At 34.7% G+C, this 16,565-nt stretch overlaps 1 protein-coding gene across 5 annotated transcripts in view; it reads right to left on the bottom strand.

Moving 5' to 3' along the window:
- FUT8 (fucosyltransferase 8) overlaps positions 1-16,565 on the bottom strand; it is a 101,127-nt gene that overhangs the window by 43,772 nt on the left and 40,790 nt on the right. For 4 of the 5 annotated variants that reach the window (XM_082283427.1, XM_082283429.1, XM_082283426.1 and 1 more), the window contains 3 exons: positions 14,019-14,113; positions 7,919-8,050; positions 6,145-6,569 (listed from right to left, as the gene is read on the bottom strand). In XM_082283427.1, coding sequence (XP_082139553.1) covers positions 6,145-6,347 — 203 coding nt within the window. In that variant the 5' untranslated portion in view covers positions 6,348-6,569; positions 7,919-8,050; positions 14,019-14,113. Of the gene's footprint in view, positions 1-6,144; positions 6,570-7,918; positions 8,051-14,018; positions 14,114-16,565 lie in introns of those variants that run through there. The other variant, XM_082283430.1, reaches the window with a different exon arrangement.

The following is a 16,565-nucleotide window of genomic DNA, read 5'->3' on the forward strand; positions in this document are numbered from 1 at the left end:
ATATTTAAAAAGTTACACTAATTTATCAGCAAAAGGAAAAATATAAGATTTCACAAGTTCACACTCAAATATTTTCTCATTTTTTCATTTATATCTAAGTTCTTTGTATGGAGCTAAAAGGTTTATAACTAACTAAAGTCAAATTATGATTGTCTTTTCTTCCTTCTCTTCCCCAAGAACAAAATCATGTTCAATTATTAATGACCACTAGCACACACAAACAAAAAGAATACAGGCTGTCACTTCATCCTTCTTAGACAAAACCTTCTCAGTAAATAAAACTGAAATAAAAGAGTCAATGTTATCTGCAAATAAAGACCAAACATCCCTTATCAATTTAGATCAGCACAGCCCTGATCAGAGCTGATTATATCCACTGCACATGTGTCCCTTTCCGTAACTCAGAATTGCACAAAAAGTAGTAAAAAGAGCACAGGTGCCCACCATTTAGTTCAATTATCTTCATCCTTCACACACTCGCCTGTGCAATACTGTCAGCTTCAAACTTGAGATATTTTAAATACATGTAATAGAAAACTGTACTTTAATATTTAAATTCTTATCAACCTGAAAGTATTCTTCTATCCAAGCCCCTTTAATGCTTTCTACAGGTTTAATGGGCCCAAAAACTGCCCAGAGTAATTGACAGAAGTACTTTAATAGAGTTGCTTATGATTAATTGATCTCGAGTTTGGATTCTCCACCAGCCTCAGCACCAGCTACATTAAAGCAACTCTAGTACTCTTTCAAATTCAAAATCTGATCTCTTCTTTCTGAAGCTACACTCAGAACTGTGAGAAAAATATCCTAAAATATAAAAATTTGGCTCCCACCCAGTAATACACAAAGAAGCACATAAATACTATGAAGCATTCATGCATTGCAAAAATAAAGCAACCCTAGGACAAGGATGAAGGCATACATAGCTTCCATCCAAGAAAAAGGGACATTACAAAAGTTGTAACTGTAATCCTCCTAAAAGTCTTATATCATCTATATGCAACAGGGACAGTCTTCAGCAGTCATATCATAATACTAAGAGTAAGTAAAAATTTTAGGTAAAACTACTTCCTAAAACTACTGTTTAGGAAACAACATTATGTAATACTTTGGTTTGATTATTACTCCCTATCAGGTTTCCCTTAAATAACTACAAAAATTGCAGTAAAGATTTCCATTTTTGCTGTGACGCCTACTACTTAAGTGTCCTTGAAAGGGTTCTTCCAGTTTGACTGGATACAGAATAGTAAAACAACAACCTGTAAAAAAATCAGTTTTATTACTATTTTGCACTATTGAAATCTAGACTGCTTCTAAAATCAACCCAGATTTGCTCCTACAATATTGTTTATCATCACATACAGACTATGGTAACTCTCCAAATCTCACTACACCACAATATTCATGCACATAATTTCTAAAACTCAGACAATACAAAACACCTTTAAGCCCATTTATCTTCTGCATCACTAATATACATCTTTGCCTCTTTATAGCCCACAAGGAAGGTTTTTACAAAGCACCATATTGGCAAAAGAAAAACTACAGTAACTTCTCACCTAAGGCTTTTTAAATACACCATAAAACCTATGCAGTACCTGATGCAATTTCAAGTAATCAGAAGTGCACCACAAAAGTGTACTCAGTTCCTAAAGGAATATTTTTTTATTCCAGGCCATTTTCAAAAAGAGTGACTGTTTCAACTTGCACAGGTACATACATCTTAGAAAATAAGTATCTAAAAATATGCTCACCAAAAATCCTTACAAAAATATGAAATATTTTTAACCAATATGGGTAATGAATTAAAAAATATTTTTAAAAATCATAAATTCATAAAAACATAATCTATTTTGTGAAATCAAACATACAAATGGTTGCAGTGGGTGTGAAATAAACCAGAATAATCCAAACAAGTACCTATCAATGCCCTAAAACCTTAATTCTGCTCCTTACATATCTTGTGTGAGAAGAAGCAAGCGGAAGAAAATTACAAAATCAGGTATTATTTAAGTACCACAGAGAAAAAAAGGGTCAAGCAAGACTTTATAAAGCCTTTTCACAGATAGGATCTTTTTCAAGTTTTGAATGGTTAGTTTTGCATGCACATAAGGTATGCTTCATAAGGCACATTTTTGGTTTTCTTTTTTGTTGTCTTTGGGGATGAGGAGCTGCTACATAAATTGGCAGCAAAGGAGGATTCAGATCTCAGGGTGGAAAGATCACTTCTTGTCGTTCTTTGTTGGCATTCATAGAGAGATGGATGGAAACAAGCACACCAGCTCCTGTTTTCAACCATCCCAGAAAACTGACACTTTTATCAGGTGATAAGGAAGTGAGAGAAGTCATAGGAACCCATTATAATGGGAAAGTCCAGGCAATTGAAATGTACTGAAATGCATTTTACCATTTTAACTAACAATGTAATCAAATATGAAATACCAATTTTCTCTAACTTCAAAATGGAAATGAAAAAACAACTTATACTTTTATTAAACTACAAATTCTTATAACCATACCCACCTTCTGCCCCTTCCTGCCTGCCCTAACTAGCTAGTATTAATGTCACAGCTACTCATTATGATAATGTTCTACCATTCACAAAACTTCACTGCTCACTAAGACAAATTCTGTTAACTTGGAGCTTTTTACCATCCAAAACTTTTATCTAATAGTGCCAAAATACTGTAACTAGCATAGTTAGCTAGTATAGTTAATCAGATGTTTGTTTATTGTTACAATTTTACAGGTAGGCACTCTCATCTTGTATAAAATCCTCCACAAGTAACCTTAAATTCCTAATTGGAATATGCCTAATTTCAGGCATTAGCTTAACCCTGTTGCACACCATAATATATTCTATGTTTTAACCAAAAAAAATGAGCTTTTTTGTTCTCCAGATATAAAATCTTAGTGAAAAACGGCAGCAAAACGAAGTTTTTACCTCATGCCCTTTATGAGCTATACTGATGCAGAGACTGTTGTTTTATCCACTCAGATTTAACTGCCACTGTCAGTAACTAGAGTTTTCAGTACAAAATAAAAATTCTAGCAATTAAATCATATTCAAATAATAGTTCCAGTCCTTCTATCTTTGATCAGTAAAGCCTAAAATAAATTACGTCTTTACTTTAAGATGTAAACTGGAGCAAAAGTGATCTTTTCTGTCTAATTGGATTTCTGAAGTTAAGAGGTGTTTTGTTTCTATAATGTATGCTCACAGCAGCAGTGATCTCTTCCAGTACACAGATACTAAACCCATGGACTGCTGGTTAATGCCTCATTTTAAACAGACATACTGCTATAAAAATGTAACTGGGACAATTTTAAAGCTAACATCTATTTTCAACACAACTTGTTCTATGTGGCAAACAAAGAAATGAGACACTGAAATTCTGTACCACATTATGATTTAATACTTTAATAACACAGGTTGACCAGGATATGTCTAAAACCTATTTGTGATGTTTCTATGTAAACAGTATCATGGATTTGGCACAGTAAAAATAATGAAAAGCCCTACGTTGTCATGCATCATTTCCCTCAAAGTTAGTAGTTCACCAATCTCAGAGAACTTCCAGCATAAACTATGACTGGTTATCTTCCAGTCTCAAACTGGCTCGTGCCTGGAAAGCACTGACTACTGAACCTGGACACGTGTGGCTGTTCAACTGGTATTTAAAGTCATTTATGCTTCCTCATGCTAGAATGTCATATTTTCCTGTGGTTATACAGAACTGCTCTGAGGAAAAGTCTCAGAAATACTGTTAAACATCATCTTTACAAAAAAGAAGCTGAACAGAGAGTCCAGTCAACACCGTTTTGCATCACTTAATTTAATTCCAGCATCTTGAAGCCATTAACTGAAGCATAGAAAAGGAATGTTGAAATATTCTAACATGGTTAGAGTAGATATAAACTAATGTTTTTATTTTTATAAATCATAGGAAATTATCAACAAATTATAAGCTATTATTTAAAACTTGCCCACCAAAAAGGTAATATTTATCTGAATATAGATAAGGTTAGTGAAATACAGAAAGATATTTAGAAAAATCATCACTGCCTAAAATAATAGTTTAGCCTCTACTTAGCACCTCCTGTCTCTACTGCCTCCTTCTTGAGAGGAAAACAGTACCCTGCCATCGGTAAAACAATTTATTCTCTTCTAGTCACTGTGTAATTTGAAAGGGTTATATTTCAATGGCTGTGCAATACAACACATTACCATTTATTCAAGTCAGACAAACATGGGGGACTGAAAGCACGGAGGGTGGTAATCTTTACATTCAAGGCCAGATACTACCACCTCTGAGGCAAGAATCCCCAAGGCTAACTATTACTGTCTAATATTCAAGAAAGTTACAAATACTGCATTTAGTCAAATACAGAGCCTTGCTTAAGTTTCCTCATATCAGCATACTGTATATTACACCATTTTGTCAACAACATATATTAAAATCTTATCAAATACTGTTGTTATCATATATTAATAAACTGAGCTTAGGGAACTATAGCCCACTCAGCCATTCATGGCCATATTACTCAAGGTGAAGATTATCAATGCTCACTGTAGAGTACTTGGGTCAGCGGCATTTCTCCACCTCTGGAGAGCAGTACATGAATGCTGAGGTGCTTCTTCAGGGCTGACATATAGCTCAAAACTAAGACATACTTCTAAGCTAAGAAGCCTCATCAGCATGCAGCCATATCTGCAGTGCATTCCAGAAACCAGGAACAGAGTGCAGTGAAAAAATATTGCAGTGAGGAAGGGAAGTCTACCCAGCCTAGCAAATCCAACAGCCTGGATAAGAATGAAAGAGAGAATGCATGAGAAAAAACATCAGAGCAGGCTAAAGAGGAAAGGTAATTCATTTCACTGCTACAGAGTTGAGGCGTGATTTCATTAAATGAAGGTGGGAAACAAACTGACTTGAGCTAACAAGAACAGGACCAGAAACCTAAAACACCCTAGTAAAGAAAATATATTTGTGCAATTCTGTAATTTTCCCTATGAAATATGAAGTAAAACAGCAGGGTAGAAGATCCAAAATCTGCTCCTAAAGGGTATTAAAAGGCAAGCCCAAAATCAGTTTCTCCTTGCCAAGCAAAAACCGACCAAGAGACAGGATGAACTTTCAGTGCCCCTTGCTCTCCATGTACTACACAGGTAATCCTGGCCACACCACTGCTACACATGTGGTGCTCATGAGCACAGAGCTGGGAAAGAGACAGCCAATTCAGTAAAAAATTCAGATACACGAATTCAGCTCATTTAGACATTTTTAAAATAAACACCACCCTCCCATTCTGTAAAATCTTATACTGAGCTTTACTCTTCTCCACCTTCCTACAACATATGAAGCCTCTGCACTTGTCCCCATGATCCATCCCAGCTTTTTAGGCTGCATGTGGTGCCGTCCACATACTTGGGTCCAACCTGGCACTGACACATCCTGCCTAAGCAGCTTTCCCTTTCAGGTTTTTATGACAGCAGGTACCTTGAATCTATGTTAAAAGCTGTCCGTCTGAAAAGGTGAAAGAAAACCCTTCAAAATGTAATCATGCCCATCTACAATCTAATGATTGTAAAAAAGTAGATGATCCTACTGTTTTACAAGTATTTCTACAAGTGTAGCAGCAAGGCAAGGAAGAAAACTTGGATAAAAGAATTTGTATAATGCAGCAATCTATTGCAGATCATCTTCAGCAAGTCAGCATTTATCTTCAACAAGCTGTACAAATGTTTTCAGCAATTTTAAAACGAGCTCTTCCAATTACTGCATGCAGAAGTATAAAGAACTAGATGTTCTCATTTGTATGAATGTCATAATAATTGCACTTGTTTGAAGTTGGCATTGAGGGGTGAATCACCTACAGAACTCTGTTATGGTGACAGTAACATTTCCACACCATTAAATGACTCTTAAATAATGATTACATTAGACCAGGACTAAATGTACATTTATTTAAAGGTTTTGCAATATATTTTCAGCTACTTACGGCGCAAATTAAAACACTTATCTATATTTAAATGTTAAATATAATTTGCAAAAACTCCCACAAACAACCCTTACAATTTCATTTCTGGTATTTCATATTTCAAAAATTTCCAGAACAGTTTTAATTACTTCCAGGTCCTACCTGAGAGATTCTGCCATGCGCCTTAAGTCTTCATTTTGCTGCTTTAACCGTTCAAGTTTAGCAAGGATCTTGGATAATTCACGACTGGAATGATCGGGGTGCTCGCTGTCTCGTACCAGGTGTCCACCAATATAAAAGAGTAAAGTTCCCCAAGCAAAGAGGATGAGCATAATCCAACGCCAGGAACCAGTCCATGGCCGCATTTTCAGAAGTTCAATTCACTCTAGAACTGCTCCGCTCACAAAATAGCAAACATTTTAAGTTCTTAGCTTTTACAAAGGTGGACAATGCCAGTTCCTCTGCTTCAACACATTGTACCAGAGAAAAATTATTCTCAGTGTTTATCTTACTGCAAGTCCTTAAAGAAGATTCTTATAAGGCTGTACATAGAAAGCATTAGTATTGCATCATTCTTCATTTATATTCTGTGGGAAAAAATAAAAATAAATCTGAAATTACAACTCTGATATGTACAAATACAGTGGATTTCAATTAAGCTAAATGCATTGTCATTAACATTCAAGAATGACAATAGACAATGTTAATACTTTCTGTCACAAAGAAAAAAGCTTTTAACTTTCCACAGAACACTGTGCTGAATTCATGAATGAATGACAAAGAATATGCAATTAATCCTAAATTTGAAACGGCCAGAAGAAATGCTGCTTTTTACACAAGAAATATTTACCAATTCGTGTCATTTCAGACATTAAAATAGTTCAAAAGTCACTCTGTAGTAAACTTGACATTTTCCTTTACTATCAACAAAGAGCTTTTATTTAATTACATCTTCATTTCTTTCACTTTTATTCCCTTTCTTCTCTGTTTTTGTCATGACTGCCACTCTTTAACAAATGAGTTATAGCCATTTTAACAGTATACTCTGCAATTTGCAAGTATTTGAAAATCAGGTATGACTTTAGAAACCTAGCTTTTAGAAACACTTCTCTGCTGTCTCAAAACTATCAAACCCATTTTGACAAGTTATTATTAAAGTTATAAAAAACTGAAAAAAAGTGCTCCAAAGGTAATACCTTCACTCACAAAAAAACCCACCATGCCATTTTAAAAAATGCAAAATCACCTCAACTCATTTTCTACTTGGCAAAATATCATTCAATGAGGATAAAATCTCCTCATTCTATCTAGATCAGATTTTAACTGACAGCATGTCCAGAGCCTTCTTTAAGTACTTCTCCCCTCTCTTCCTGTTTCTCAGCAATGTAACATTTTTACCTTTTTAAAGAGCATATATATGCCATTCTTATTCAATTTCCAAAATAACCTATTTTTTTGGATTCTCAAATCTTTAAATCCACTGTATTTCCTGTGAGATACCATCCACATCTACCTTCTCCCAAATTATTCTTTTCTGTTTAATCCTTCTTTCATCTTAACTTCTTTTTAATTTCATTTAGTTATTTTATTCTATTCCAATTCATTTCAAGCCTAGAGCAAAATCTTCCCAAATTGCAGTAACTTCCAAACTCACCCAGTTATGGAAATATGCCTGGAGCACACACCTCCAGATACAATAATTCTAACATTGAATATGCTTACTGTTTTCAATAGCACTGAAAATGCTGAAAATTTTCTCTGGTTATCTTGAGAAGAGGGGTAGTTTGTGTATGTTTAAAAGAGGCCCCAAAAAATCCACTTTTGACTAGTAAGACACAATTGGGACACAATTGTTTATAGAATACTTCGCAAGCAAAATATTGACTTTTTTTTTTCCAATCTGTTTTTCATAAAACATGAGCTTAAGCAGACTCACAAATCAGGTATCTTCTTTACCAGAGGCAGCGCTGGTCTGTCTCAAACAACAGTGTTAGTAGATCAGACAATCAAAAATCCACAAAATTGATATAACGAGTCATCAGGAACAGATGGTATTCTTCCAACAGTTCTGAAGAAGTTAAAGAATGCAATAGTTTAATTATTAACAGAGGTGTGCAACCTCTTACTTATAACCACTCTGTAGCAAAGGAAAGGAAAATTAAAACAGTAAACTGAATTATTTGTAAGGGCTACAGCAGGGAATCCTGCAATTACAGGCCAGGAAAAAAAACCATTCATGTCAGCCAAACTGGCAGAAATAATTAGATTAAATAAATCTGCAAACATAAGGATGAAAGTAATCAAAGTAAAAAAGTACTAACATCGCTTTTAGAACGACAAATAGTGGCTATGAATTTATTAAAGTTCTTTTGAAGATGTAAACAAACAGGCAAGACAGAACCAGTTCTAATCATTATGTAATTGATTTAGTCAGTGTGGATTTTCAAATGGCATTCAACAAGGTCCCCAAAATGTTCCGAAAAACCTAAGCTGCATGGAAGAAGAAAGATCATCATGTGAGTCCCCACCCCACTAGACAAGCAGAAACACACAGTAAGACTAGGCAATCAGCTAAAGTGGAAAGAGTGATCAGGGACCTCTCTGCACCCACTGGCAGACTTCATACAGCTTGACATATAAGTGTTTGGAAAACAAGGTGAAACATGAGGTGAAAAAGTCTCATAGCAATAAACTGGAGGTAATCAAGATGCCTAATAAGGAAAAAATCAAAAATGGGAAAAAAATCAGTTTATCAGTGGGTAGAGTTGTGTACAGATGACCTTGGAGGCCCATTAGGAATGGGATTTAGCTGTGATCAGTAATTCTATGAAATATCAGTTTAGCATTAGGCTAAATGCAACCAAGTCCTCACAGGTTTTGTCTGATTTCTATCAATCTCTGAAGATGCCATTGTTCTTTTCATAAGTTAGGTCACAGTAGAGTTAAATATAAAATAAAGATGCCAAACTAGCTGAATAAATAGGGAGAACATTCTGAAAAAACATTAAAAAGCCTGTATCTCAAATGTGGTGTATCTAATTATATGTGAGTGCTAGCAACACTTAACTACCAACTTTGTACTGTAATGTGGCTTACACATTAATTCTTTTATTTCATACTGTTCTGGGAATAGAAAATGTCAACATATTTGACATTTTGTCAAAGTATTTGACATTCCAGGGATGGGGCATCCAGTATCTCTGGATGCCCCATCCCTGGAAGAGTTCAAAGCCAGGCTGAATAGAACTTTGAGCAACCTGATCTAGTGAGTGGCACCCTTGCTCACAGCAGGGGAGTTGGAACTCCACAAGGAACAGACAGAATATTTACCTAAAAATAAGGATCAGCTTCAAGCCTTGGTTGGGAAATCAAATTGTGCATACTACACATGTACGCCACAACTGATTGTAAGAATGTGAAAATGTTTTGTTGCCAAATTAACAGGAAAAATTTGGTTAAAAACCAGCATTGCTTCAATGCAATGGAATGCACTGAATGACTAAATGAAAATGACTACGTGAAACACTAAAGAGACTTGATTAAAATGTCAAGTGAAAAAAGAGACTGAAGAGTAGCACCAATATCTTAATGAGAAATAATGTGCATCCATGTCAAAGTTATTTTGCTATAGCAAAAATGACTAATCAAAAATAAATACATACTACCTTTCCTCATCTTGCTCCCAATGAAGCCTTCCCATTATTTTAAAGATTTAAAAGGTACTTAAGAATTAGAAAACTGAATAGCCCAATACTATATAATTTTAAATGGAAGGACATTTTCCATGACTTAAATAAGGTCCCTTTTAATGTACTATTTCGAACATGCTTTCCATAGCAAATTCAGTGATGCAGTGTGTATTTTCTACATGTGTATTTTTGCTTCCTACAGAATTATGGCCCCAGAATAGCATTATGATTTTTCTTGGCAATGTATAGTTTCAAGTTATTTTAGATTAAATTCAAAGCAAACTAAGCAAGTCTACTTTTGGCTGAACCACCTACTGGCCTAGATTCACTCAAAAAAAGTGTACCTTATGTAAGCTGAAAAGAAGAAAATTACTCACAAAGTAAAATACATTACTATAGTTAACATATACAGCAGTATATTTAAGGCATGTACATCCCCTACAATTGCACAATGTATGAAACATGAAATCCATTCCACTCTTAAGAGCTATCACAATGAATTATCACTAAATGTGAAACACACGTGAAAAGCACGTTACACCGTACATATAACTTAGATTGAACCCTCACAACATTATTAGTTTCCCTTACAAGTAAACTTATTGAAGTTAGTATTTTTAAGATTTCACTGACAAAAATTATCTTCTTAGGAAAGCATTCTACTCTAAGTAATGTTAGCCTGTTGTGCTCTCATAAAAATGAAAATTAAAACCAACTTTCTGATCCCAGTTCTTATTTAACAATAACGTGATGGCACAGCCTCTGACAAAGGATTAGAGCCTAAGGAAATAATCCTTTTAGGATACTAAAATAAAACTAAGGATCAAAGGACAAAAGTAACAAGTAAATGCCTCTGTAGCGTTTGATAAAAATAAGCAAACCTTACAAACATTATTCACGGTGTAGGCAATGCATTCTTTATGAGGACTTACACAGTAATTGAATCAGAATTCTGCATGTAACACAAGGCGTTACTGGTGTCTCGTACGAGCCAAATACCTGCTTTTCTCTCTTGGACCTGCCTACTGTGATGTATCCCAAAACAGGATTTCTCTTTTCATGGCCACATTACTCTGGCAGTCAGCAACCATTTTACAAGGACATAATACATTCAAATCTTTCTGCGTCTATCTCTCTTCAGATTTACAAGCTCCTGTCTTATATACAGAAATTCTTCTTTTTCATACTTTTAACTTTGTACTATTACGCTTTATCCCATTCTATCACTCCGGTGTCCTGAGTAAAAAATTCTTGTACATTTTTCTTACCCCATCAGAACACTCTTCTATTTTGTGACCTAAATTTCATTATAAACTATTATATTTTCATGACATTGTCACTACTGAAAACATCCAAGATGAGTAACAGATGTAATCCACTGCACTAATAGGGCCTCTCCTCCAGGCTAATACTCTTCCTTGCAGCACAAGTCCCTGTCACTTCATCCCTTCAGCTACTTCCTTTTCCAACAAATGATTCTACTTTTCATCCACATTTTCTCTCACTCAATATAGAACTTTCTATGTGCCAAGAAATGCTGACAGGAATTCATACACATTCTCTCCCAAACTATGTTTCATTGGGAATTTTACCTCATTGAAACAGTTACCAAGTAAACCCAGAATAGTACAGATCAAAAAATTGTTGATGACAAATCTATGTTGCATTTATCTATTTTCCTATTTTTATCTACCTCTACTTTGTTAACTCTCATTTCTTTGAAATTTGTCGCCATGCTTTGCACACTATTGTGATCAAGCCATGACTGGTAATTATTTCTAGTTCTAGCATTCATATTTATTAATCCCAAGAGACTTTTTCCCATTTAGATGCAAACATTTTTCAAATAGTGACTGCAAACAATTTGGAAAGCATTTCATTCATCTATAACTTTTTAATTACCTTTATTAACATACAAATTGTATCTACTGTTTTCTTCAACCAGAGAACAGAAATCCATTCACAGAGCATGTATTAATGTTTGTGTTCTAAAAGTATCCAAAATAAAGTTCATTCCATTTCTTAGTCAAGCTCACTGTTTTAGTTACATTTTTTCTACCCATAAAAACTATCCACTCCCTCTTTTTTCTGGAACAAGGACATAAAATTTGTAGTATTCCATACATACTTAATTATTGTAGAAATTTACTTCTTTTTTCTTCTTAACTTTTATTCACATGTATCAGGGGCCATAAGTAGACATAATCATTAGACCTGTTCACTATTTAATCATACATCCACAACTCCCTCTTTACTACTGTTTCTTTCTGCAAAAGTCTAATTTTATACCTGTACAGACTGCTCTGAGCAATTTGCGTGATATTCTCTTCATACACTCCCTTATAATTTTACATTAATAAATACAGTCTACTCATCTGATACAATCTGCAGATTATTCTCAAACTAAACATTTTCTTAACAGAAATCACCACCCTTTTCAATTTCATTCCAAGTGGAAACTAATTAAATGCTGAAGCCTTCAAACACTCTAATTTTGTATCTTTATCACAGAAAACTCCCTGGCAGGAAGAGATGGTACTGAGGGACTTCGTTAACTGTGCAAAAGCTACAGGCCCCCTCATTTCATTTGGTTAGAAAACAAAATCTTAACCAACCAGAACAAGATTTGGACAAAGATACAATGTGATTTGCACTTCCTGAAATTTTGCTAAAGAGGTTTTGTCACCAAGTGTGGAAGCTTGATGATTTTTCAGGCTTAGTGAGATTACGAAGATGGTAAATTGCTCGGACTTGAGGAATTAAAACCTCGAGCCTAAAAGCAAGATTATCAGCTTGAGAAGTCATCTTAAGATTCATTTAGAAGCTTCAGCAGAATACATACTATAATACAGACAAAACATTCAAAGTAGGGGAATGTAGGGGAAGATTCTGGTATCATTTTGAAGCTTATAGTGTGTATTTGATGTAAAATGCTCACCTGAGCAACATAGAGACTATTTTCAATTTAACCATGTAACATTTCACACCTGAAAACACCTTTGCAAAAAATTTTGAATGAAAACACCCTCAGAATGGAAGGCAGAGGAATGAATAGACAAATATTCAGAATGACCAATTAGCAATCTTGTGCCAAATGTGTTCTTCTTTTAGGAAGTCAATATTTACTGATGCAACCAAAAAAATTCAACAAGGTGAGTACATGGAGAATACAAACTGAGAGCTGATCAACAGCTCAAGAGTTGCTGCATTTGCAACACAAGCAGCAGCACTAAATTCCCCAAAATGACTGATTATCAGTGAAGACACAAATCACCAAACCAAGGTGGCTACTGCTTTTCTAAAGCTCTTAAGGCGGTGTGTGGCAGAAAAACTGAAGCTGAGAGAATAGTAAGTGCAATTCCACTGACAAGCCTAAGTTCAATCAGAATCATGTAGGAAAGTAATTAAGGAATGTATGCAATTATTTCCTACAAGCCTCCTCCTCCATCAGTGATCCGTAACTACCACAAATACCTGACTTGTTATCAAGAATAATCAATTCTGTAGCACTGAACAAGGTCTTAGGACTTTCAACCCCAAAGAATTTCTAATATTACTTTCTATTTTACTATATTCCTTTACATTATCTCCTTGATGTTCGAAATGGTACAAATTACCCAGGTAATTTCTGGATTTTTATCCTCTGCGAGTCCAAATATCCTCCATTAAGAAAAAAAACAAAACAAAAATGAAGCCAAAACAAACAAACAAACAAAAAAAAAACCATAAAACCAAAACCCCCATACTTAGGAAGTTTCACATCAATCAATCAGATGTTAATGGAAATGATTCCTCAAAAAAAAAAAAAAAAATAGAGTGGTTATAACAAATATAAATGTTTGATTCAAAATTTTTGATAAAGTAGAAAGGAGAAAAGATTGATTCAGAATATCTAGGAAAAAAAAACTGCAAGACAATTGCTAGTTATTTGTTTTCATGATCAAATAAATAGCTCATTATTAATAGTTCCCATGACAGCTGATTTTATACAACATGCTGCATTGAGTTAAATTCCTTGCATTTAGTACATCACATGGTCATACTGGTGAAAGTGCAGCAAAAAGTGTCAGTGAAGTCTCCATCCCTGGAGGCTCGGCAAAGACCCGAGCAACGCACTCCAATCAACCCAACTGTGATCAGTGGTGTTGGACTAGAAGATCCCCAAAGAAACTTTCCAAATCCAACTATGATGTGATTTCATGAAATAACTTTTACAGCTTTTGGTGTTTAAAACAAATTATTCTAAAATGCATAACATGTAAACGTACAATGTATTTTATCTGTCACATAAATAGCAGTACATTTTAAAAAATCTTAACTTCATAACACATACGAAGAACAGCTTACCCTCTCTCTGACAGCAGGACATAAACACAACTGCATCATGGAGGTTGGAGGTTAAAATGTAATTCCACTATTCCAGCAGTCAGTGAAATTAGTAACTGTTTGAAAGAAAACAAGAAAGTCCCTTTAATTTCACATTCTGTAAGAACAACTTCCTTTTGATTTACTCTTTATCGTAACAGTGAGAAAGAATCTTACAGTTTAAAATACCTCATTTTCTATTTGTAACTTAGCTAATCATGGATTATCCACAAAGATCAATCATTCAATCAAAATATTTTTAACTACCATCTTTCATTATATATAGATGAGATACAATGTGATCTAGCAACCAAAGAATTAAATTAAAGAATATTTTAGGCTCTGTATTGATTTAATGAGTAAATTTTACAAGTCAGTCTCACAAGGCCTCAATTTCCCTTGTTAATATTTGCCAACTTCAAAATTATGTTTGAAGTTGATTCATTAATATTTACTGATACCATCAAATTTGCAGCTGAAAGATGTTATACATGTTGAATGCAAGATATAAATCTGCATAATCAATTAAAGCAGTTCAGCCATTTAGCAGTTTTGTCAAATAATTGTTTCCCCATCTCTAAGCATCAGTCCCTGTTCCAAATACCAGGCAAAATTCTGAAATGGAAAAAAAGAAATAAAATCAAAGATAGAATATTTAACCTTAATTTTAATAAAATTAATAGAAGAGTATTCATGTATATTCTTTCATATCTTTTACCATGTATATCTTTTTATCATTTATAAAAATCATGACTATGTTAAGGAAACCTTGGAAAGATTTTTCTTTCAATCAAAATATTAAAAGTCACTAGAATAATCACGGGAAAAATCACAGATCTGGAGCTTTGGAGAAAACAAAATAAAAGTAAGTTGAACAGCTCTTCAGAAGTATTCCATAGCAAAAGAATACAACTCCAAAATTTCAAGGAAATTCCTGGTGTCTTCCAAAGAAACATAAGCTCTCTTCATAACTTCTTAACTTAAAAATATAGTTTATCTCTCACAACAAATTTCTTCAGATGCTGATGACATCAGAACTGGAAGCAGCAGTCCAGGTGGGATCTCACAGGAGCAGAGGGGGAGAATCACCTCCTTTGCACGGCTGCTGTTGGCACAGCCCAGGACTGGGTTGGCTTTCTGGGCTATGAGCACACACTGCCAGCTCGTGGTGAGTGTTTCATCAAATGAGTCCTCCATTTTTTTGACAGACAGTATTAGGGAGGCAGAAGGCATTCTACTTGCTTCTCCACTATCATTCTCATGCTTTTCTAAGATGATCAGGTCAGGCAGGGCCTCCCAGAGAAAGAGAGACAATGTGCACTCCTTGGAGATACCCTGACTACGCTCAGGTCCAGGAGACTAAAGAAACTATGCAGTATGACAGTCAAGAAATTCCATTACAGGAGCTTGCTACCCAGTAAAGAAATTGCAGCAGGAAGCAGACTGATCTTAGACACTACAGGAAAAACTTCCAGCAGATCAGAGGGCACTGCACAGTTCAAGGCTTAAAGTCAATGAATTAACTGCAACCAAGTAGAAGCAACAGCACACTCACAATGACAATGTGGGCAGAGAAAACCTTTTAAGATTTTTTCCTTTTTCTTCTTTCTTCTCTATTCACTGAGTTTGCAATACTTAAAGTGTTAATTATCCTAACTGTTATTCTAATAAAACTTGGCACTTCTTCAATTAAAAAACATTTGGTTTCCTTTGAGGAGCTAATTACACGGAGAACGCCTATGGTGAACCACATAAAAATCACGGCCAGCTCAGGGTCCTATGCCCCTGTAGTCACTAAATATATTTCTACTGGAAGAAAAAAAACCCGAAACACACACACACCCACAACAATGGAGTTAAGTACTAGCACTAATCCTACTTCAACTACATAGCTTCTGGTCAGAGATAAAAAACAAATAATCCAAACACCAATTTTGGTACTTTTAGTATCAGAGACCAAACATTCTCAAAATTATGCTATACGAACACCTACAGGTTCAGTTATCACAACAGCAGTGGTTCAGAGAAGTCCACACCCACAGAACTTGGGAGCTTTTAAGCTAAAGATATACATAGAACACTGACCTTGAAAGAGCTTAACAGGAGTTAAGAATCTAATCAGAAGTAGTAACTTTTCTAAACTAGATAAAAGAATCAAGAGTGCATCAACAGTAACAAATACAGTCTGAAAATAATAAGCACTCCTTATTAGATACAGTAATAAATGAGTGCTCATAATTCTTGTAACATATTACATTTGAAAGCTTCCAAAAAGATACAGTAATTTCTCTTTTTTTATTTACAATCGATGTAATTTTGAACAAAAGAGGGAACTGTGCCTTGAAAGAAAAAGAGCAGCTTACTTGTCAAATATATACAAGATTCTCTGTCAAACAGACAAAAACTTATTGGTGATTCTTCTTTTAGAAAGGTAAGAGAGTCAACTGCAGAAACAATGCACTCCTCGAAGGAAATTATATATATGAATGGATAAAGCAGTCTTCACTTTTACAGTGCTTTTTAACTACT

Source organism: Coloeus monedula, assembly GCF_965178545.1.
Source record: "Coloeus monedula genome assembly, chromosome: 6".
In the NCBI taxonomy this organism is placed as follows: Eukaryota; Metazoa; Chordata; class Aves; order Passeriformes; family Corvidae; genus Coloeus; species Coloeus monedula.